We start from the raw sequence: 25,669 nt of genomic DNA on the forward strand, positions 1-25,669 counted from the left end.
AGCAAGGGTGACACAAAGATAGGTGGCTGTCACCTCGCGTCACTGTACACGGCGTACTTCCATACCAGTAATAGCCCCAGCTCAGTGACGACCTGACTCGGACCTTTCCCAAACACTGTCGGGGTGTCACCACTATCGTATCAATGTTGCCCGATAATTTCATAACAACATCAAATTTGTGAGGCCCAATTTGCCTTTCAGTTTGGCGTGACACTTATACGACAGTGAAAATTGTACAATAAATGTGATCAAGTGCTGTGTGTTATGTCTGTGTGTGCCACAATCTCTGGGCCCGACCAGTTTATGGTCACTTTCTGTGACATTAATGTTCCTCCCCACCTGTCCGCCTATCCTACAATCCCGTTTCTGTCAATATTATCATCCAACAATTATTACAAGTACGATGTTTAATGGTGCTTCAGTTGCTATATAACTTGCTTCACTGGATCTAAATACATTTTTTGTTTAAAAATCTAACTAAGTCATCCTGTTATATGTGCTTCTAAAACTCAGAAATCTTAAAAAAACACCAAACTGTTTCACAAAACATTCTATTTCCCCATTATTAGAAATTGACTAGTTTATAGATACTTTACTCTTATGACATTCTTAGCTTCCTGATATAGACAATCTCAGGAATAGTATGTTAGCAAATAGACCCAAGATTCAAAAGTATAATGGTTCTATAATTTACAGCAAAACAATAATCAAATGATAACAAAACTAGACTCCTTCATCTGTACAAGAACATTCCTCACGGAAATAATTCTTTTAAAGCAGTAACATTTACACCTATAGATATCAAATCCTATTTCAATAGTTGTCACTACTGCCTATAACTGATGACAGCAACAACATATCAGCTGACTCATAATCAGCTGGTAGAACTTAACGACAACCGTGCCATGCCAAAAGCAAGTCCCTGAATACCATTCTTCTTGAAGAACATAAAGAAAATCTCAAGGGTCACTGATGAAGGAGCAGTAAGAAGCCCTGAAACGTGACTAACGAATAGATATTGTATTTTGCATCTCTATGGCCTACCAACATGCCTATTAAAGACATTAACCCTACTTGTATAACAGAGATCCGATAATACTAACTTACACCCATCATGCAAAGAAACTTGTGTAAAGATACGTCTATCGTACATGAACATATCGTAGACGTAAAACAAGATATATAAAAACACAATCAGTTTGTGAAGCTGTAGGTAAAATCTACAGTTTAAAAATATCTTATGTTAATCACGCAGTCAACTTACCATTGCACTTGCGAGAACTCCGGGTAGAGGTGATGGGGAAACTGCCCCGGAGGTGCGGGATATGTCGCATACATTGGTGGTCTTGGCAACCCTGAAAGGTGAAGAGGAACCTAATGACGAGTATGTTTTCAACAGAATGATATAAATTTCAACAATGCCCTTGGGTATTGAAAAGATGGTGCTTTTCTATCCCAGATAAAACCCTTGATATATGCCCCCAGGACGACTGTCAGAAAGACGGCCAGGAAGGGTATCAGCCAATCACATTGTAGATCACGGACTTCAGGTACATCACTATTGGTCGATAAGAGCATACTACAACATAGTCTTTGAAGCCGAATCAAATTTAATCACAAAGCTAAGTTAAATATCCATAGAACTTTCATTTCCAGCAAACCAGCATCAAATAACATCACATGAAAGTTTGAAAGATAATTATCTCACAACAGGAGAATGATGAAAATACGTTAATTCATTTGAAGACTCCTGCAAAACAAATTACCTAACCTCTATGAACAACAATGTCTACAAATATTTCCACAGAGGGGGAAAAAAATGCATATTCCTACTGTGATGTGATGGTACGAGGACTTAGAGGTTACCTGTTTTGGGATCCGTGTGGACAGGCGGTATGCCCATGTGTGCGGGTGGTGGCGAGCCGAAGTCATTGTACATGACCAGCCCTGGGTACGGCGGCTGCACCATCCCCAGTTTGCTACTGCCCTGCAAAATACAACATCAACACCACAAATTAGCCAACATCAAACGCAAAACTTAAATACCATCGTGATGAATACAATGTACATGAAAGCCTTTTTGTGCACACTAAATGGCCTAAGTTGAAATAATACTGTCTAATTAATTTGTAGAAGAGAGCAATTTTTCTTTCATTTGGAAGCTGTCTGCATGCAAACTATATGGGTAATTTGTGTATGACATCACAGAGACATTGCACGGCTATCTCAAGCGAGATCAAAAGCAGAAGCCAGAAAGAGGGAAGCTAGCATTGAATCGTGCTCTTTTCCGTTAGGGTTATAATCCCTAATTGACGTTGTAACTTGATTACGAGATGACTCTACAAAATTACCGTTCCAATTAAGGCGAACTAGGGTTATGGCTTGAAATCAAAAGGTTACCTGATCACCTGGGCCTCGGCCTACATCAAAGGCATCACCCAGCTAGTGGGTCTCCGAGCATTTAATAATCTCATTTCAAACAAAATACACATCAAGCAATCCTTCTACCACTAGTAACACGGACAGGAACCAACAATGGTATGCTGGTGGCTGTCCGTGGCCTATCCTGTTGGCTGACCAACAGATTGGTGAGGGCGCTTTCACCTTATACAATTAATTTCTCAATAAATAGGGGTAGAATTAATATAATCCAAATAGTAATAACATAAAAAAACATCAAAATAATTAGCTTTCAAACAATTTTCCATATCAGACAAACTGGCTTGGGCAGTTCTGACTCCCAGAACTGATTAAGTGTTAATATTATTCCAAAGTCAAGACGAAATATAAGACCTAAACTTGACAAAATAATGTCTATTAATTATCAGTTCTGAAGAGTGTATCTAAGTTATGGAAAGAAAACACTACTTCCTCATGAACTAGACTGACAAGCAGATCATACAATTTTCGAATAATAGGTTCTTTGAAAAACAGACATCAAAGTTCAATGAATTATTTCATGTTATTGACTTCCGACACTCTAATTGGGTTTACATAGCAATAAATTTCTCTACCCTTATTTCTTGATCAATCAGCCCCAGTAGTTTCAATGACATTCTTTCCCAATAATCGTAAATATTTTGTTCCAACATCTGTAATGTATGAAATTGGCATATCTGCTTCCAATTATACAAATCCTAAATAGGGACATAATTCTATTGGGTCTATACTATTTACATCATTTGGATAAATAAAATCCTAGATGTAAATTCCAGTCGATAACAGTATCAGTCCACCTGCCCCACTGTGAAGTGGAAGAGGATAGATACTCAACGTGTACTCTGTGCTGCAACCTGTGGCATTAGATGAAGTTTACACAGTTCAAACCAGAGATAAAAAGCTTCCAGGCTGGTCCAGAACATCCATTAATAAATCATGACTTTAAAAATCTGCAAAATATTTGTCAGACTGATATCAATTTCAAATCTGTTATCCCATAATGTTTTTTTATTTATTATTTACATAGTTTTGGCCTTTTTTTGGATAATGGCTCACTCTGCAATAATCCAGCTATACGACCATGGCCTGTAATTAATTGTTCCTGGACGACATACCAGTGGTTGATATAATGAACAACAACCCATGTTGGGGTACAATGACACGCTCAACCAAAATTCACCTAGCCCGACTACCTTTGTATGACAAGCATAGGTTGCTGGGAACCTATACTAACCCAGAAACCTCCCGGGAGAATCTAGGGGTGTTACAGAAGGGCAAACATCAGCAATATAATGGACCTCTTCAAGGTACGCAATTCTAACTGTTAGGCAATTCGTAAAGTCCAGTGTTTCTCCAAGTTCAATGGTCATTGGGCTTGTTGAGTCAACATGCAGCTGAGAACTCCACTGGTAACAAATATAACCTGTGCCCCTAATGACAGCTAACTTATCATGAACTTATGTGTATGTCACTGAATGTAGCCAATCATACCAAGGTCAGTGAATAATTTCCAGAACAAACACTGGTCCAGTGACCATTGGCTCCACAGCAAACATTCATCGAACTGGGAGGTACATATTGGCATATTCGACTCCGACTCCGTGCTGTGTGCATCAAGCAGGCTGGCTCAATGTGTAGAAGCACAAGCAGAATGATCATTTTAAGGCCTGTGTTGTTCACAACACGAGGGGAGTTCACCTTGGAATGTGTCACACACCATTGACTCCTATACAAGTGTAATTATGGCAAACATATTGCCCATCTACAGCATCTAAATGTGATTTGTGATGTAAGTCAAGCATGAGCTCTGAAGAGATGTGCAGAGAAATCAATGGCTGGCTCGATGCTAGGCTTACTTCTACCAGAGATTATGCCACACTCACAACTCGTACTGTAATAACAGTTCTAAATGCTCCCCTGTCGACATGCCAAAAAACTTGGGATGATGCAAATTGGTGTCGGGCCCGCCTTGGTCACGTAGATGTGTAGACTCTGGAGCATGTGCATTACCATGCTGACATGAACAAAGAATGAGAATAATATTCTTGCTACTTAAAGCTGGTGGGGCCTCTTCCCCCGACAAAAACCCTACCCCTTGGGACAGATCATGAAATCTGTTTTAGTGGAGAGAGCTAATATTTACAAAGCCAGCCTCCCAGGAGATATGAAAAGAGTCTTCCTAATCAATTGTATTTACACATTGCAGTCAGTGGGATTCAACTGCTCCTCTGAAACAGCCCACAGCTCTGACGCAATCCCACCCCTCCACCATGGGAGATTTAGAATCAGACCCCGGGCAGCCTCACAATAAAACACCAAGCAAAATTGAGCTTTCCAACAACCAGTTTGTGCATACTGTGGAATACACCGTGGCCAAGCTTGTGGGGTATTTGTGTAGAAAACACTGGTATTGAATGGTAGCTAAATCCGTGCAAGAGCATCAGTATTTAATAATAGCTGTGGGTCTATTCCACAAACATGCTGATGATGTTGGTTTCATTGGACACCTCCTCCAGCAGCAGTGTGCGACAGACAGACCGGTCCACGTGAAAGGAACTGGGACCAACGGTGCCACACACACATCTACTGTCAATACAAACGTGCCAGTCAGTCTGTCACCGTCTTAACACATAATGGTGTCAATCAACAAAGATCTGCCTTGTTCTCCCGATACCACATGGATCGTACAAGGACCATCGTCATCAGTTACCTTGCTCATCTGCAAAGCCCCAACCACAAGGATTCAGTTCCAACACATCCAATATCTCCATCAGTCTGATAGTGGACACATAGCCTACACTGATACAGTTCCAGGACACTGTCCAATGCCTTGTTGATCTACTGACGGATCCCTATCAAACTTGGATTTTGTTCCTATTATAAGTTTGTAAGCTGAATCTATGGGACATAAGATTTGGTTCCAACCATTCTCTGGTACAATGCTGAAAAGGCCAAACCCAAGGACTTCCAACCATTATGTTTCCTGTCAAAATGGAAGCCTACACACCTGGACATAGCACAATCCTTACCTTGCCAGGAGGTTGATAGTGACAACCATGAGATACATGTTTGAGGTGTCTCACCAGGTGAACTACCTCGGAGGATCCCTATGAGATACAGCATGTTTGAGGTGTGTCTCACCAGGTGAACTACCTCGGCGGATCTCTATGAGATACAGCATGTTTGAGGTGTGTCTCACCAGGTGAACTACCTCGGAGGATCTCTGTGCGATACAGCATGTTTGAGGTATGTCTCACCTGGTGAACTACCTCGGAGGATCCCCATGAGATACAGCATGTTTGAGGTATGTTTCACCAGGTGAACTACCTCGGAGGATCTCTATGAGATACAGCATGTTTGAGGTGTGTCTCACCAGGTGAACTACCTCGGAGGATTCCCATGAGATACAGTATGTTTGAGGTGTGTCTCACCAGGTGAACTACCTCGGAGGATCCCCATGAGATACAGCATGTTTGAGGTATGTTTCACCAGGTGAACTACCTCGGAGGATCCCTATGAGATACAGCATGTTTGAGGTATGCCTTATCAGGTGAAATACCTCGGAGGATCCCTATGAGATACAACATGTTTGAGGTATGTTTCACCAGGTGAACTACCTCGGAGGATTCCCATGAGATACAGTATGTTTGAGGTGTGTCTCACCAGGTGAACTACCTCGGAGGATCTCTATGAGATACAGCAGGTTTGAGGTGTGTCTCACCAGGTGAACTACCTCGGAGGATCCCTATCAGATACATGTTTGAGGTGTCTCACATGGTGAACTACCTCGGAGGATCGCTATGAGATGCAGCATGTGTGAGGTATGTCTCACCAGGTGAACTACCTCGGAGGATCCCTATGAGATGCAGCATGTTTGAGGTGTGTCTCACCAGGAGAACTACCTCGGAGGATCCCCATGAGATACAGCATGTTTAAGGTATGTCTCACCTGGTGAACTACCTCGGAGGATCCCTATGAGATACAGCATGTTTGAAGTATGTCTCACTAGGTGAAATACCTCGGAGGATCCCTATGAGATACAACATGTTTGAGGTATGTCTCACCAGGTGAACTACCTCGGAGGATCCCTATCAGATACAGCATGTGTGAGGTGTCTCACCAGGTGAACTACATCGGAGGATCCCTATGAGATGCAGCATGTGTGAGGTATGTCTCACCAGGTGAACTACCTCGGAGGATCCCTATGAGATGCAGCATGTTCGAGGTATGTCTCACCAGGTGAACTACCTCGGAGGATCCCCATGAGATACAGCATGTTTGAAGTGTCTCACCTGGTGAACTACCTCGGAGGATCCCTATCAGAGACAGCATGTTTGAGGTATGTCTCACCAGGTGAACTACCTCGGAGGATCTCTATGAGATACAGCATGTTTGAGGTATGTTTCACCTGGTGAACTACCTCAGAGGGCCTGTCAGCTGAGAAGATATTACTCTCTAGCTACCAACCTACAGCACAATTTGTGTTTCTTATCCAGAAATGAATTGATACTGACTCTACACTGGAAGGAGAGGATGCAAAAAAACAAAGCAGTTGATGAAAAATTGCCCCCATGGATTTTAGGAAAAGGAATTAAGTGAAAATATATGTTTACCACCATGAAGAGTAAAACTGATGGTGTAACATTCAACTGATGGATTTTTCGCTCTGTGGTCCTTTAGTTGAAAATGAAAGAATAGAAATTTCCAATGACAAGATTATTTGTTGAAATCTCTTTTCACATCACCAAAACAGTGTCTCAAAAATATTTATTTTTTCAAACAGATGCTAAAGTGAAAAAGGGTTCATCATCATTCTGATTTCTTACTTTCATTTTAATGTCAAGATTACAAATTTCCCTTCAAATTAAAAATAACAGCAAACATATTTTTAAGATTGATGTGCCGAACAATAAGAGATTCCTCATCAAAACCAATGTCCTCATATCCTTAATATTCCCAACAGTTGTTTACACTGTTTGAAATTCAGACAGCATTCACAAGTTAAACCTTCACACGACAATGGAGTGTGATCATTGTGATTTGGTCGTTGACTTTTTCATCTGATTGATTAGAACAGGTCGTTCCATATTATTTTCTACTACTTTCATATTATGAAGATGTACAGATTATGAAATTATTCGAATCATACCAACCTACCACAATAACTAATTCTTTCCTTCCACTGAATCCATTTTACTTGAGCATGCAGCACACTACACCCCAAACCTCTTGGAAACATCACACAGACATAGAAATCCTTTTATCTTCAAACTGATTATTCATCGGCTAAACTATTTTAAATACTGCAGGATGCCTAACTGAAATTATATCAATAGTTGGCAGAACATTAGCAACAGAAATACAGTGTGGAAGTTTTCACTTTGCAGCCTTGTGCTCTTTCTTCATTAATAATTTCACTAAGTTTTGCATCCCTACTAACATCTGTGAGACAGACTCCACTTCAAAACTACATCAATCAAAAGAATAGAATTCCCCCTCGCTGCCAGACTAAGATCGAAGCCGAAGAAAAACTTCAAAATATTTTTAAGACAACAGACCTAAAACTGGAATAACATTTTTGAACGTTTGAAGCAAGTGAGTGACTAAGGTCCACTTTGAAACACATTCTGTGCATGATACTTGGCAGTTTTCATACTATCAGGTATTTAGTACCATTCAAATGAATTCAAACTACAATGGGGTTATGGAGGTGCTGGCTCCTCAAGCTATCATGCACTCTTTTTTCTGTACGCCTAATTAGAAGTTGTAAAGGGAGTGTGCATTTATTTAGGAGGCTGTTAATACCTCTAAATTTCAATATGAACTATGCCTAAGTATCATTCGCCTGATGAAGGAATAAGCATATACTCCGAAACGTTGTACTCTTCATGATTAAGACATTGACATCCATAAATTCTCTTCCTTATGTTTATCACTTCTAAATGCCTTTCAAAGACTTTATTCCTTAGTAATCATAATTGTGTGGAAAAGATAACACAATTTTTAACAATTTCAACAACTGTTACCATGGATAGATAACATTTAACCACTGTCATGAAAAACTGCTATGCTGCAAAACAGATCTCAGATTGCAATATAAAATCCATCCAAACAATCTGCAACAAGGTTCTTATATCTGAACATAAAATAACCACCATCCACAAACAATATCACCTCAGAAATGTTTTCTATACGGTAATGTTTCAATGATTATTAAGTGGATGTTTCAAATTGCAATGAATTAATTAAATAATCTTGATATATACATAATTAAAACAAAACTCACAAAGCATATCAATTTGGAAACTGAATAAATAATTCAAATTCATTTGAATAGATTTCAAAAATTTTAAGCAGAAAAATTAATGTGAGGTATGTAAGGAATTTTATTATATGCTGAACACTCTATTCACATAGGTTCGACTGCAATGCCTTCCCAAGCATTTTATAAGGCTTTTGATTTTCTGTATATCAATGTTGAAAAAACATCTACAACTTTATGGAAGATAAGGTGATATTTCTCATGAACTTCATAAAAAACAAGCATCAATTTTTTATTGTAAAATTTATCTCATAATTTCACTCAACCAGTTATCATGAATAACTTATCACAAAACGGGATAGCATCAAATTGTTGTCATAAATGGATTCATATCTCACTCATAATTGCAAAAGTTTCAACTCAACAAAACAGTCGGTATCATTTAAGCTACAATTTTGAAATAATTCAAATTTTGAATTACAATATCAATTAAGTAAATTTTGAAGAAACATAAGGCATTTAATTGCACAAGGAAGAGCTTTTATTTGATTTACTATTTGTTCTAACCCCACCAATCTAAACAGTCATGATTCATGTACTCTGTTCCAACTTTGCCCAGTAGGAAGCACCTGACAATGTTTGTGGACTTGATATAAGATGATATAAGATATAAGCATATACCACTTACACATGGCATACATGGACCTAGAAGCACCTGTTCCAAGTTTAGGTGAAACAGCTAGATTACTGTAACTTTCAGATTTATCAACTTTCTCTAATGATTAAATACATCTCAAAAAGTATTAGAATTTGTACTTAAGAAAGTGTAATCCCAAATATACATAACAGTTATTGCATATTCCAAAAAGACTATTTAAACTGTTTTCACATTTTCAAGACATTCTATTTGAATTTTGTTTTAATTCTAACATTTATATACACTATTCCTGAAGTTTTAAGTTTCAAGAATTCCAGCATCCTAACTGCATACTGACATCTTTTACTGAATGAGACTGATTAAATTAGTCATTTTTACAAAGAATTCCAAATATTTTTTAATGCTCTTTCAAATTAAGTTCATTGAAGATTTGTTTTATCTAACAGCCACAACCGTGCCGTTCTGCTACTTCTGACAAAAACTGCTTGACTTCTTGCCCTTACACACTGCATTATACGTTTTCACACATGATCTGTATTCCAACAAACAGTTTCAATTTTGTTTATTTGAAGAAAATATGTTTCCCCACACTTCTGTTTGAGGAACATTACAGATGTTTTGCAGGGATATTTGAGAACACAGGCAGTCTCCGAGGCAGGATCTGCCTGAATCACCACTTTCAAGTATCTTTAACCGTGGTACGTATAACAAATAAACTTTCAACATCTACTACAAGCGATGATTATTTAGGTGTCAGTGTTATGGTGGTGTGTGGGGCCATCCCTCAATCGGCTGCTCCCTCTCTCCCTATGTCCAGGTGCCACAAGCACATACTATCACCCCACTCCCGCCAATTTATACTTGCCTACAATGGCCATTTGACTGCCACGAATTAATATCACAAAGATTTACTGAAAACAGCCGCCTCAAATTGTAGAGTTTTTGTTTGGTTACACGATCATTAATCACTCCCGCAATGGATATTGATGTTTCGTGTCAAGTTTACAGAGCATGACAAAAATGAAAATTTCGCTGGCACTTGGGTCAGCCTGGAGTGGGGAGAGCAGGCTCCATTCCTCAGCTTGGCTCGGCCTTCAGAGTAATTATCTTACACCGACAATCATGCCAAACAATAACTAGGCTCTTGTTTTATCATCCCCAAGTGGTATTAGTGTTCAGGAATGTTACTTGTTCTGTTAAACATTCACAGGAAGCAAGGAAGGAATGCCAACCTCCCCTTCAAAACAGCCCAACTTGGACTGGTCCATTGTGACACACGTCCATCAAAGCAAATGACTGCAGGGGTACATCAGGGATGTGTCTCTAAATATGAACTGCACTTGAATTTGGGGGGCCAAATCTGTGTGTTTTAGTCAAATTGGACTGTGGAATATGCAATATTATGCATGGCAACTGTGATGAGGGGCTTAAGAGTCCTTCAGAGACACAAAGAGGAGAATAATATCAAGAAAATAACCCAACAGTGCCCCAGCCTACATGTAACCATGGGTGGCCTCAATGCTAATTCACTTCCTGAGGCCCTGTTAGGGAGAAGCAGTTTCTTAAATTGGAATTTCTCATTAGAAAACTCATTAAGTAGTAATCGGTCAATAAATTAAACTTCGAAGTTGTCATTTAATGAACACTAAATAAGAACTTGACATCCAAAATTAAAATTTACGAGGTACCTTAACTCCCACCCCTCTTCACCCTCACCTGTCACCTCTGTATCTTGCTATCTACATCTCACTCTCATGTGGAAAAATTCCGATACTAAATTTTCCTATTTTTAAAAAACCTTGCGAACCTTTTTCGCCTTAACTAACAGAAAATATTCCAGTCAAAAGAAGTATTTTTTCAATAATATTTCATAGAAGAAACATCATGCAACAAACACACGAAACATGTGACCAATATTTGTATGATTGTTTGCCACCAGGAATATTATTCATCTAACACAAAGGGTTCCTTAACAGGCAATATTAAAAAGCATTATTATCAAAATGAAATTGATCCTGAACTCTCTGTATCTCATATTGAGTATAAATCCCCGATAATGTGATGAGATTTCCAATTAGCTTATTCCACACGAACATGGCAATGTGGGTAGAATGAGGTGAATTAGGGGTGGCTATACTTCATGACATTAACCATTACAAAATCTCAACGTTCTGTAAAACACATCTAAGACAACTGACAAGTCACAGGCATGTTAACATCCGTGGTCACAGTGTCAAGGTAGGTAACAATTTTTTACCACTCATTTTCGTAAAATATACCTTCAACATTCATTGTCATTCAACAATAAATTTTAAAAACAACATTATCGCACTGACGATTCATTCATCCAAACGACAACCGGCCATTTTCCTCGGAAACACGAAGATGTACACCAACAAGATACGAATTCATTGATGTACATCCAGAAATTATGAAAAATCAACATTGTTTAAACTTCTTACCAGGTCGAGAATACATCCGAGGGTACAAGTTTCCGGTAAGAGACAACATACGGGTGGCATCTTGTCCGCAAAAGGCATGAGGGATGCCGCGGTGGCGGCGGCAGTGGCGGCGGCTGCTGCTGCACTACAGGTAGAACACATGCTTTGATTGAAGTCGGCTCCCACATCCCTCTCCGTCACTCCATTAGTGTTTTGACTGCCAGTGTCTAGTGGAGGAGAGCCGAGTGGGCCCCCTGACCCCGACCCCCAGTGACGGTGGAGGTAATATATCATGTCAGTTGCTAGGCTATGACACTTGACAGATTGCCAGCCCGCTCAGAGAGAGAGAGGGGAGTAGAGAACAGTGTAGCAGAGTGAAGGAGAGAGAGGTGGAGGAGGAGGTGGCACAGGTCCTCCTAGCTGGCCAGATAGACAGATAGAGGAGGGATGAATGAGCTGCTGTCCGCGGACTGGTGTACTGTTACTCAGCACTGGGGGTGCCGACGGAGACTGGAGGGGCTACCTCTTCCTTACAACAACGGTGGACAGACAGCAAGCTGCTCGGGGTTACATACACAGATGATGAGCTCTCTCTCTCTCTCTCTCACCCTTGTATAAGCTACTGGTATTGGTGTTAGCAGGCAACTTCACCAAATCAATGGCCTACGTTTTCCCCCAATTGTTGGCCGTTGTGTTACCTTGAGGTGTTTCACATGGTAGGGCATGCAGGTAACGTGGGCTGAGAGAGAGCGGCTGAGAGTGAGTGGAGAGGGTTTAGCTGCACCTCAGCTGCCCACTTGAACACTGTGGGACTGCGCGATGAGCTGCCAAGGAAAGCCTGTCACCCCTGACAGTAATACTGGTCCTCCAATACTCACTACTACTACTACCACAGGCCATTCAACTATTTCGGCATCAAACTGTCACTGAAGGCACGGCTATAAAATCACACTAAAGGTCTTTTTTTGCTTGAATCAATTCACTAAATGATAGAAATATCCTGACTGACAAAAAAGACTTTTAACTAGTCCTTAACACATCAGCAATAGAGAGCATCAGCGATTCACGTCAAACACTATTTGTTTCTTGTCATTTATCAGCACATACACATACACAAGACACATATATATTTGCTGAGCAAAACAAATATGATTAGATTGAACAATTATGCCAAAGCTTCAGGTTGAACATCAAATAGCTTTCTTCCCTGATTAAATATGTAAATATTTAGTCAATTCCAGTTCTGTTTGAATGCCTGTTTCAGTAATGATTAGTGCAAATTCCTTTTTACAACTGTTGTCTGTTATGTTTATTTTTCTTTCTTCCTGCAGAAGCTCACAATTGTTTCCAAAACCATTAGCATTTATTTCTTTATATCCCTTAGTATTTAAAGAAAATTTCATAAGAAGATTACGCTAATGTATGGTAACTTAATAGTCCAATCTTGTCCAGTGTCAGATAATGTCAGACAGGTTGAAGTACTGCCTAATCTATAATCCGCAATCAGCATTCACAGGCTCACAAGTGTAACAGATAAACCATATTACAAGCTCTTAAAACAACTGTTGCCACCAAATAAACTGTACAAAATTACTTGGTTCATTTCCATGGTTACTTACTTTTTTTATAGAGAAAATAGATAGGCTATGTTAATTGTTTTAAAGTCTTGAATTTCATTTTCTGTAACAATTTTTTTTTTCTGTGGACGTGAACAGCTATGGGCTACCATGGGTTAAAGTGTGGAGAAACAGGGTCAGTCAAGTCAAGAATGTTTTATTTATGTGACACAATGAAATGGGTAGGGACTTGAGCAAAAACTAGGTAGGGTCAGGTGGCCGGAACTAAACAGTTATTTCTCAGGGCTCCTAGGCACGTGATAACAATCAGATGAATATTGTTCCCTTAGATTATTCATTTCCCCCCTCCTGAAATATCAAATTTTACAGTTATATGTACTTGAACAGGTATTCCAACCTGAATAATAGGTCCCCTCTTAGATTTGAAAAGAAACTTGCTATTTTCAATAGAAATCTGCTTGAAATATTGACAGAATGAATAAATCAAGGCAATAAGTCTCCCTGTTCTTCTTTTTTCTTTCCACTTTTTGAAATCTCGAACTTCGGAGATGAAACGAACCTATTATAACTGCAAGGTGAAACATCATTTTTGAAGCTTATAATTTTCTTTCACGCAAATTCTTCAAGAGTGTCTATAAAAGGTGTTTCATCTTCAGTTTGCAGAGATAGGAAAGTTGAGACGGGCCAATTCCACGAAGCAGAACAAATTGCGATCATCGGCAGTCACAAGGTGTTAGTATACACAACCTATATTACACTGTAATTCACCTACAGGGAACAGTAGACGCTAGTTTTTGTTGAGAGTCTACTGACTGAAATTCAATAACGTCTGACATGTGGTGATGGTGACACGTGGAGACGAAAACTTGCTCCGACGTCTAAGTACGCTTGGGACTTGTGATCGAGGGTCACACTCGATCCATAATCAAATCTTACAAAATACAATATTTAATATTTTGCTCATATAATTCCATCTAAAAAAGACTATTTCTGTGTAAAAAGTGACATATGCTAGACACGTCAAGGTTGGTTTCGCAAATTTGCATCTTTGAGCAATTTCTTAGGGTGTTACATTCTTCTCAGACTTGATTCACATGGCAAATAATAACAATCAAAGAGAAAAAATGAAAACGTCTCACATTGATCAACCTTCAGATTTAAACTTCACAGATAGAAATCAGACTTTCTGACTATTAAAACTTTCTGAACCCCAGAAAATTGAGGATTGAGATGACGCCATGACCGTATCTCTAATCCAATATAGAACTTCTAGGAACCCCTCCAAGATTTCACCACATTTAAATGTCATTAGGTTTACGAAACGAAGACAGATGATCAGGAGGATTGTAAGACAGACAGTGTTGTGGTGAAAGTTGCACTGCTTGTCATAGCATCATGATAAACTGCCTTGGTACCTGTCTTCTTATCAACTCCTGATAGTGTTAACCTGGAAAAGGATATCAGAAACTTATGCTTACTGCTTTGAGGTATTTCTTCCAGATAATTTAAAGATATTCGGCCCTAAAAACTTACCGAAGCCCCCCAAAATGATGAAATTATGTCATTCCTCAGGGTAAGAAGTTAAAAACAAGGGATTGGCTAAAAGGTTAAACCAGATAATCTCACCAGCTCAAGGTACAATATCTAAGTAAGTTGGCAAATGGACTTTTATGCAGGTCATCAGTTATACAGCAGTATCAAGGTAGATTGGTATGTAACAAGGACTTGAGTGGGCAAGATAGTGTTAAGATCATTCCACATCATTGGGGTATGATGATGAAAGGCCATTAGTCTAGTCCTGGCACTCTGTTCTATGGCCTTAATGATCATCACATTCCCATGCAGTCAGTCCATGCGGATATTAATGCGTAGGCAATTATTTATTTTTTTAAATGAGTTTTTGGTAAACTGAAGAGCCTTTGCTAATTTGTGGCCCAAATGTTTTTATCACTGCTGGAAAGGGTCGTCAAGGAGATTCAGTGAGATTTGTATTTGGGCCCGTGATCAGAGGATCCTGTTATTGCTAAGGGATGTAACTCTGCACTAAATGGTGAGGAAGTAGCAATGTACTTTCACATCATGATGGGCTTTTATTCTGAAAGGCTAAGACAGTATATTGCTGATGTAACTGTGAATACAATGGTTATGCCAAGTAGAGTCAGTGGTGGAACAATCATGGTTTCAGTGTCATTTTTTGAAACATCTGACACATATTTAGGATCATTACTAAACAGTTAAGTCCTGATAGTGTACCATACACTTGGCATCAACCTAATAATCAAGGTATTACATTTACAATGAATCAAGGAAAAAATATTTCTGATAACAGTTGCTTTGTCCATGCATCACAGAGTGTCCATGCAGAGTGATTTCAATACCAAAACACACCATTAGCACAAAGTCACACCATTAGCACAAAGTCACACTATTAGCACAAAGTCAAACCATTAGCACAAAGTCACACAATTAGCACAAAGTCACACATAACAAATCATCTGTTTAGAAGTGATGAGAGAATGTATCTAACCACCTAACTGTGAGTCTTGTACTACTGAAAACTTGTACTCTAACCACCTAACTGTGAGTCTTGTACTACTGAAAACTTGTACTCTAACCACCTAACAGTGAGTCTTGTACTACTGGAAACTTACGTAACTGCCTAGATTTGAGCTTTCTACTACTGGAAACTTACGTAACTGCCTAGATTTGAGGCTTCTACTACTGGAAACTTCAACTCGAACCTCCTAACAGCAAGCCTTATAGTACTGGAAAATGTAACCATTTAAACTGAATTAAGTCCACAGAGATAGCAGGATAATTTATTTTTTTAAATGGTAAAAAAAAAACGCAAGTAGGATCTCAACATCTTGACTTTTCCTCACAAAAAATGTTAATCCCCAAATAGCTTTAGAAGACCTATAATTTCTGTCAAATCCATTTTTTGCATGTAGCCCATAGGCAGAGCGAATGTCCTGGTGTTGTAGTGTATGAAGATAGGGAGCTGGGGAGAGGCAGGGAAGACCCACATCCACAGTGAGCATTGTCACACAGCGAAGGACAGGTTCAACACACTGGAATTAGCTAAGGAAACCTAACCAACCTTTGTCATCTCTACACTGTCATTAACTTGTTTTCCTATTTCACACCCACAAAAAAATCAAGCCATATTTCTCTTAGAAGACCTTCTCTCCTCATTTGCCAAAGATTTATTGTTTGTTTTTATTCCCCTGCCGAAAGTACAAGGCAGAAAAAAATGACCCAGATTTTTATGCTTATTCAATCTGCTATACTTTTATTACTCTATCCTTGTCCATAACATGCATAAACAGCTCTGACACTGCATTACTCAGGAGCACAAGTACTGCTCGTCATATAACAACATGTTCAAGAATATTAATCCCAGCTTCACAACTTCTCGGGACATCATCCAACGAATAATCGTCAGAGTCAATAATAGTATACCAAAACAACAGGCCAACTAGGATACAAACAATTTAATTTTAGACTGCAAGTGTGTTAACTGCCCATATCGCCCAATAACTGGCTTACGTGTAATACCTAGGCGAAGATTGTATGGTCATCACCCGTATTGAAGGCAGTTGGAAGGAAGGTTCAATGAACGTGCACCAGAAGAACAAACAAAGCATGCCCAGTGAATGACTCCGGCTATTGAGCTTGTCCGGATCAATAGCCAATAGGCTGACCGGGCCCACGGACTAGACTGGGACCCTGATTCCAGATGTCAGGCCTACAATAAACACAAACACTAAATAGCTGCACTTGCAGTGTCGCTGTGTGTGTGTCAGCCCCTTCGCGGGATTTAACCTTACACTTTTATTGAATGATGGGTGTCAGGTTCCTGATATCAATCATCTGCTTCAGACAATATTGGATTTGTGTCAATAGAAACAATCAAATATATTTAATGAATTTGTTATGCATCATTGTTTAAAAAGATTTCGTAATTGTGCTGTGTTCTATGTGGCTGCAAGTGCTTGCACAAAATAACTCTCTATGAAATACATCACTTTTAAGATATTCTGGAGAGCACACACACATCTAATGGCATAAATGTGCCTGGAGTATCAGCTGGCAAAAATGATCACATTATCATTTTGAAAAACAATGTTTTTAGAGAAAGTGTTCTGTTTTGTAACGACCACCTGAGCTGGACAGCAGTTACCTCCCTTTATACAGCTTTCCAAGTTGAGTGAAAACAAGGAAGAAGACAAGTTAAAAAAGTCCCAGTACTCGTAGCTGTAATCTTCCAGAAAACCACATTTGATTTAAAAAATAAGAACACTGAAATCAGTAAAATTGCCATAATTCTCCACACACAAAATCATATTAAGGAATCCAAATGCTGTTATCATAAAATCATGTTGCAAGTGAAATATGGCACCAGATATCAGAACAGGGAATGGATTGGGTTTTGTGATGGCAATATAATGATGGATGGGTGGGGGATGGAATGATGCCCTATGATTTGGTAGGGGGTGGAAAGATGTCCCTGGGATGGGTGGGTAGGGTGGAATGATGTCCCTGGGATGGGTGGGTTGGGTGGAATGATGTCCCTGGGATTGGTGGGGGGTGGAATGATGTCCCTGGGATGGTTGGGGGGTGGAATGATGTCCCTGGGATGGGTGGGGGTTGGAATGATGTCCCTGGGATGGGTGGGTGGGGTGGAATGATTTCCCTGGGATGTGTGGGGGTTGGAATGTTGTCCCTGGGATGGGTGGGGGTTGGAATGATGTCCCTTGGATGGGTGGCGGTTGGAATGATGTCCCTGGGATGGGTGGGGGGGTGGAATGATGTCCCTGGGATGGGTGGGGGGTGGAATGATGCCCTATGATTTGGTAGGGGTGAAATGATGTCCCTGGAATGGGTGGGGGGTGGAATGATGTCCCTGGGATGGGTGGGTGGGGTGGAATGATTTCCCTGGGATGGGTGGGGGTTGGAATGTTGTCCCTGGGATGGGTCGGGGGGTGGAATGATGTCCCTGGGATGGGTGGGGGGTGGAATGATGCCCTATGATTTGGTAGGGGTGAAATGATCTCCCTGGGATGAGTGGGGGGTGGAAGGATGTCCCTGGGATGGGTGGGGGTTGGAATGATGTCCCTGGGATGGGTGGGGGGTGGAATGACGTCCCTGGGATGGGTGGGGGGTGGAAAGATGTCCATGTGATGGGTGGAGGGTGGACTGATGCCCCAAGGATAAGTGGGGGGTGGAATGATGCCCCTGGGATAAGTGGGGGGATGGAATGATGTCCCTGGGATGGGTGGGGGGTGGAATGATGTCCCTGGGATGGGTGGGGGGTGGAATGATGCCCAAGGATAAGTGGGGGGATGGAATGATGTCCCTGGGATGGGTGGGGGATGGAATGTCCCTGGGATGGGTGGGGGGTGGAATGATGTCCCTGGGACTGATGGGGTGTGGAATGATGTCCTTGGGATGGGTGGGGTGGTGAAATGATGCCTGTGGGATGGGTGGGGTGGTGAAATGATGTCCCTGGGATGGGTGGGGGGTGGAATGATGTCCCTGGGATGGGTGCGGGATGGAATGATGCCCAAGGATAAGTGGGGGGTGGAATGATGTCCCTGGGATTGGTGGGGGGTGGAATGATGTCCCTGGGATGGGTGGGGGGTGGAATGATGTCCCTGGGATGGGTGGGGGTTGGAATGATGTCCCTGGGATGGGTGGGGGTTGGAATGATGTCCCTGGGATGGTTGGGGGTTGGAATGATGTCCCTGGGATGGGTGGGGTGGTGAAATGATGCCTGTGGGATGGTAGGTGGTGGAATGATGTCCCTGGGATGGGTGGGGGGTGGAATGATGTCCCTGGGATGGGTGGGGGGTGGAATGATGTCCCTGGGATGGGTGCGGGATGGAATGATGCCCCAAGGATAAGTGGGGGGATGGAATGATGTCCCTGGGATGGGTGGGGGGTGGAATGATGTCCCTGGGATGGGTGGGGGGTGGAATGATGTCCCTGGGATAAGTGTGGGGTGGAATGATGTCCCTGGGATGGGTGGGGGGTGGAATGATGCCCCTGGGATAAGTGGGGGGTGGAATGATGCCCCAAGGATAAGTGTGGGGTGGAATGATGTCCCTGGGATAAGTGTGGGGTGGAATGATGCTCCAGTGGATGATTACCAACAAACTATGATGTCTCATAATACAGGAACTATACAGTTCTTGCATACCCACCTCAAGCAATCTGCTTGCCCAGTGTTTAGGGCATCCTTCAGGTAAGTAGGAATCTCCAAGTTTTGAAAGTTTGCCCATGTTATTATTTGGGCTATTGCTTAAATAAACCCATTTATTTTCCTGTATTTATACTTATCAGTTAATTTTGAATCTAATAACAATTTTGTACCTCCTAGACTACAACACCTACAAGTGCCTCTCTCCTAGGCAAGCATTGGTGACAGAGACTAAACACTGCATGAAGGAACATGGCGCCACAGTGCCTCCACATCTTTGCCTCCTAGCTACTTGCAGCATTTGGCACTGGACATATTCAAAATATTTGTGGGTGGGTAGAGTTGGCCTTAGGGGAGACACAAGAACATGGACAAGAATACTCCACGAGGAAAACACGCCATGAGGCTGGACAAGTACTGTGTGATCACGGTGTTGGGGGTCGTGATAAATGTGATGGTGTCAGGGTGGTGTATGACTGTACCCCACAAAACAATACATCCCCCGTCATGGAGGGCTACTGATAATATGACCAGTTGCCTTGGTATTATGTCATGGCGCGAGGGTGACCTACAATGCAATGGTGTCAGGGTGGTGTATGACTGTACCCATAAGACAATACATCCACAGTCATGCAGGACTACTGATAACATGGAGGAACGGCCAGTTGTCTTCCTCTTCTTCAGATCTTGTCCCTCAAAACACTAGCCGAGTGATATTGATTTCTGTTCTCAAGACTTCAGGCCACTTGCACAAAAGATGTGGTTTTCTTCAAATGATTAACCAAGTCTCCATTTGGGTCAGCATTTCTTTCCTAAATTTTAGTTATTGATTATTTTCAGTGAGATGAGAGCCTCTTTTGCCCATTGTTGGAGAGCTCTTAAGCCATGGGACATGCTGTGTAACATTACTGGAGCTGCTAGCATGTGAAAAATACATGCATGCTCCACGACACATAGTTTCTAGAATTTCATACAGCGCGAAACTCAATAAACTCAAGTGGGTACAATTGTCCCGTGTCACTTAAAACTCCGAAAGTCTATATCAATTTTAGCGGGAAAGATTTAGCTGGGTATCCACGCTAAAACGTTTACCTGATATCTTCTTATCAGAACAGATTCCCGTGGTATAAAGGGTAGCTTGGAAAGATTAGTTATCGGAACAGTGGTATTTTCTCTAATTCTTAACAAAACATAGCAAGCACTGATGATCCGTGTACTGTCTTCATTAACATCTAAACATCACTTACCGTAAACAATGCAGCTCCTAAAGGTGTCATGACAACTGATAATGCATCATACGCTGCACAGAGCCAAGTCACATACAACACGTTCACATGAATTCTTCACGCTAACAAGAATCATTAATTCAACTTACTTCAAATCTCTTTTCCAGCACTAGATGACTAATTGATGTCATGTTGTAAGTTCAGCAAGAATTTAATGCCATACAGAAAGTTGCGTAAAATTTTAATGTCATACAGAATGTTGAGTAACACTTTACTGGTTCCTGTGACATTTTAAACCTCTTTTTTTTAGCAATGGTATGTGAAAAACATACATAATCACATCAGATACAGCAATGGAATTTCTTACAGTTCCCCAAAATATAATGTTCAAAAATGTGATTTTATTTGAAAAAATATGGTACGAGTGAGAAATGAATTGTGTTGTATGGGACATGAATCTATGGAGAAAGGCAAATATTTGGTAAACTTACCATTGAAGCACCGTTGGCATAGTAGGGAGGCATAATGAACCCAAGGGAGCCCTGCCCTTGACCTGGGGGCTGTGCGGCTGACTTATCTGAAACAGCAAACAAGAACAATTAAAGATCCCTGAATCTCAGCAAGGCACAAATTGTGTTTTTATGAATTAGAAAATCAGAAACCACATGTGGTCTGGGGGCATTCAAAATGATTTCACAATATCATTTCATCATTTGAAAATAATTAATCACGACAAATTCGGGAGAAAAACTATTTAAGTATTTGGAAACACAAATGGTAGCACTGTTCCACGACTCTAACATGGGTTATTATACCACCGTAGTGCAGACTCGCCACCTGGTGATCACTTAACCAACTCGAGTTTTCGGCACCACACGTCTGCGACATGGTTGCTGGTCTACGCATTCCGACAATGTTTTATGACAATGTTTTATGACAATGTTTTATTTCTCATGTGCGACTACTGGCTGGTTGAACTTGAGTCTACTCTTCAAACATTGGATCAATCTAGAAATCTACCTCCGTTAAAACTCATTACCCCAGCATTACATGGAAAATAGGAGATGAAACGAAAAAACAAACATGACAAAAGCAATTAGATTTTTTGTGACTGAATGAAAACAGATAATTACAGTGTAGCATATTAGCAGTGAACGAGCAGTAGGTAATCATTTGCTTTGTACTGCAACTGCAGCCAGTATCTTCTATATCTTTCAAGTTGAAACAAGCGTGTTTGAATTTCATTTAAAAACTGCTTGCCATAAGATCATATTTCTGCTGAAATGAAGCAATAGGAAGCAGGACGGAATCCAATAAATGATGCTTATTAAAAGATACTCGAGTCTAACGTATCAATTTTGGTATTAGCCTTTGAAAGATGGACTCCTGAGAACATGAAAGCTTCGCCCCAAGGCCACAACATTGTCAGTCTTTTGTGCCTCCTACTTTCATCAAGTTTCTCTTCAAAAAAGCTTTAACCAGGTAAAAATAATAGAACTACTATAATGCCATGGCATTCTGTCAGAGACACTGACTGAAACAGTGGTAGGTCACAGGGGTCCAGAAACATGCCCTTTCCTAACCATGCGACAAACAGTTGCCTTGTTCAGCCAGGAGGAATAAGGGAAGTAACTCTGCCTTTCCCAGTTGCCACACAACTCACTGCCTGATCATAATCGGGCCGTCTGCTCACATCACTTAATGGGGTAATCATATTGCTTTATTGTATTTGCTCAAGGAGATCAACTTGAACAAATATTAAATAAACCTTTCATTTTCTTTCGCCCCAGCATCTTTCTAGATCCATGTTTATTTATGAATGCGTATACTGCTTCACCACTGTGCTAATTGTGTCTGCTATGTTAACATATATATCATTGCATTTTCGTGCCCATTACGTTGCAGGTAATTGCAATACACTGCATACCCTTTATTATTGCGCCTTGCCTGCCGATAATAGACCTATCAATAGCCAATGAGGTCACAAGACCATTATTACAGACAATTATCCCCCACATGCACTTTGAACCGCCATCGCAGTGACACAGTCAGCGCCCTCGCAATGAGAGATGGGTGATGGCAACATGTGTGTCAAACAACAGAACTGTCACTGGGCACAATGGCTGCAGTCGGGGGAATACCAAAGGTGATTTTGTTTTTTGTACGACAAGGTCACCAAACAAACAGTATTCCGAAGTCATCGGGAGAAAAAGGACGAGGAGAGAATGGCGAGAGGGGAAGGGGAAGGAGCCAGCGATGGCCGCAAGCATGTCAGGGTGATAGAGTTACACAACACACTCGATGTACAGCTCACATGCACGATCAATATTACCGATCAGTTGGCCGAGAAGAGCCGGCGAGCGAGTGAGCGGGCGGCATTGGGCAAGCCACCAGGCAGTGGTGTAACCAGTCGTCGGTATCAAGATGACCAATTACGCCATAGCCGACTCTCACCCAAGTGCTTCTCACACACAGCCTCTACCGCCAATTATCAGCACATCAATTTTTTAATGCAAAACTAAAAGCAGATCCTCCATATTTTATTCTCATAACCAAGACCTTTGTTAAATAATTCAACCCAAAAAATAATCTCATTTCTTTATTAAACTATGAAACAAAACATGACTCAACCTTTCTTTCAGCAATTGTATAATAAGCCCTATGTTAAGTGTGGCAAAATATTTGCTTTCTACAGCATTACGAAAAAATTGGTACAAAATGTCGCCATTAATAGGATATTTTTTACGTTAATGTCCTGATTAGTCGCAGTTTCTCTAGACTCCCTGGACCCATGTTGTCCCTACCAAGCTCAACTGAGCCTCAATTAAACAACAGTAATTATGCCAGGGGCTGTCGGCCTGCCTGATTGTTATGCAGAAGGGTGTCCAGCAAATGTTACCCGTGCACTAAACCGCCATTACTGACCATCCCAGCCTGGCTGGTAATCCCCACGGTGGCCCCACCCAGCCCCAGTCCTACTGTCAGTGTACGAGGGGACATGATCAATCATCTACCGCTCTCGTTACAGTAACAGCTGTGTCATACACTCAACCAGGTCCGAGATTATTTTTAACTTCATGTTTGATTTTGTTTTTAATGGAGTTTGGGTTTTTCTAAGTCTTGGATTTCCTTAAATTGTTGCCCTTTCTATGTCCTGATCACGTTTATTTATCTATAAAAAAACTGCCATAAACTAGATTGTCGAAACTCTACATTAAAAACATTGTCCCAATGTAATCAATGTTCCATAAACACTAAACTGAATTATTTTGGAACTATAGTGTTACCTTTACCTTATTTTTACAGAAACCAAGCCATATAAATAATTGGAGTTATAAAAGTCATATTATTGTCATATTTCTGATAACGACAATTTCATCCTTACAATAGGTACCACATATGTTAGTTAGGGCAATGGGTTCACGTGCACAAAGCACTCCTAGGGCAGGGACCATTGTAACTCCCATCCCTTAACACAGACTTACAATAGTCATATAGTCCTGCACAATGACTTTGGATCATATGCATTTTATGAACACAAAACCAATCTAGATTTAGACATAAAAACAAGTCTAGCCAACTCTAGTCCACATGAAATCAGCATCAGTGAAATCTAATAGTCATAGTGCTAAGGTTGCATTGTGAAACTGGGCCCACTATATTTCTTTCAAAAAACAACTTTATTTCTTCTAAGAAACTGGCCATCAACAAAACCATACACGTTTCCAACAGAGATATTTACTTTCACTTGGTAATTACAACTCCATGTGTTTACTTCTCAAATACAGACAACTATTTTTATCTATGAACACACCAATCTATATTCATCTTGAGGATCATACATATTTAGGCCACAGGAAATTATTTATTTGTTTGTTTTTAAATCATATTTATTTATCTTTTATTGACGGTGCATAGATGTAATCCACATGAAGCACAAAGAATGTGTATTTTTACAAACACAAAAATTCAATTTAGTTGAACTATGTATAGGGTTGTTTATATTTTTGCTTTTATTTATTTATTTGTTTGTTTGTTCAGGGCTGAGGAGATTGCACTTTATAAATCATGTAAACATTAATAGCCAGACATTATTCAATAGTTACAACTTCATTATGCTACTGCTTACATAAACCAGGAAAAGCGACAGTCATTTTCGTGCATTTAACAATTTCATGATACACTGTGAAGACATTTCTGACACTGATAAACCTAATCTGATGTTCTTTACAAAAACACCCAAAAGTAAATGATACTAAAACAGATGGCCTAGCGGCCTGCTGGACCCAAGATATTAGCTCTCTTAATGGAAGTTGCAGTCAAGTTTTATCCAATGGGAAATAGTGGGAAATGTTTATCATTTCCCTCAGGAAGGACCATGTAATCGGACCTTGACTCCCAAGCTGATAGGCCGCACAAGGAAATATCAATTGAGTTTCATTAAAACAGGAGCAGTACAAGATCAACAGAGTGCAAGGTTGTTTTCCAAGATGGCAAATGACTCTTTGAAGTTGGTGACCCAAATTCTTAAGTGCTCAATTGAGTTTCACTTGAATCGAGACGAAGATGTGGCCGCTTGAGGTATGGTTTTGGAAGATAGATGTCCACCGCATGAGTAAAGTAACCAGGAGAAAAGTTGGACATGCTGACCATTAAAATATGATAGGATACATTCTTCTTCGGTGAAGAAATAGCCCTGTTTCAGGGATGCAAATACGTTCATCATCTATAAATGGATATAATGAATCGAATACTTGTGAACAGTAAACGTGTACTAAACTGCTTCTAAATGGAATGTATTTTTATCAAATTCTTTACTGTTAATTCTCATCTTACTTGAAAAATTATTTCTTTACAAAACATG

The 25,669-nt window shown here is 40.5% G+C and overlaps 1 protein-coding gene across 4 annotated transcripts in view; it reads right to left on the reverse strand.

Annotated features, from left to right (window-relative positions):
• Window positions 1–25,669, reverse strand: part of LOC139468022 (protein pangolin, isoforms A/H/I/S-like) — a 71,369-nt gene that overhangs the window by 16,149 nt on the left and 29,551 nt on the right. For 3 of the 4 annotated variants that reach the window (XM_071249683.1, XM_071249684.1, XM_071249686.1), the window contains exons 3-5: window positions 21,297–21,382; window positions 1,867–1,987; window positions 1,265–1,355 (exon numbers count right to left, since the gene is read on the reverse strand). In XM_071249683.1, coding sequence (XP_071105784.1) covers window positions 1,265–1,355; window positions 1,867–1,987; window positions 21,297–21,382 — 298 coding nt within the window. Of the gene's footprint in view, window positions 1–1,264; window positions 1,356–1,866; window positions 1,988–11,821; window positions 12,450–21,296; window positions 21,383–25,669 lie in introns of those variants that run through there. The other variant, XM_071249685.1, reaches the window with a different exon arrangement.

The sequence above is a fragment of the Haliotis cracherodii genome, unplaced genomic scaffold, assembly GCF_022045235.1.
Source record: "Haliotis cracherodii isolate W230 unplaced genomic scaffold, xgHalCrac1.p SCAF_2, whole genome shotgun sequence".
In the NCBI taxonomy this organism is placed as follows: Eukaryota; Metazoa; Mollusca; class Gastropoda; order Lepetellida; family Haliotidae; genus Haliotis; species Haliotis cracherodii.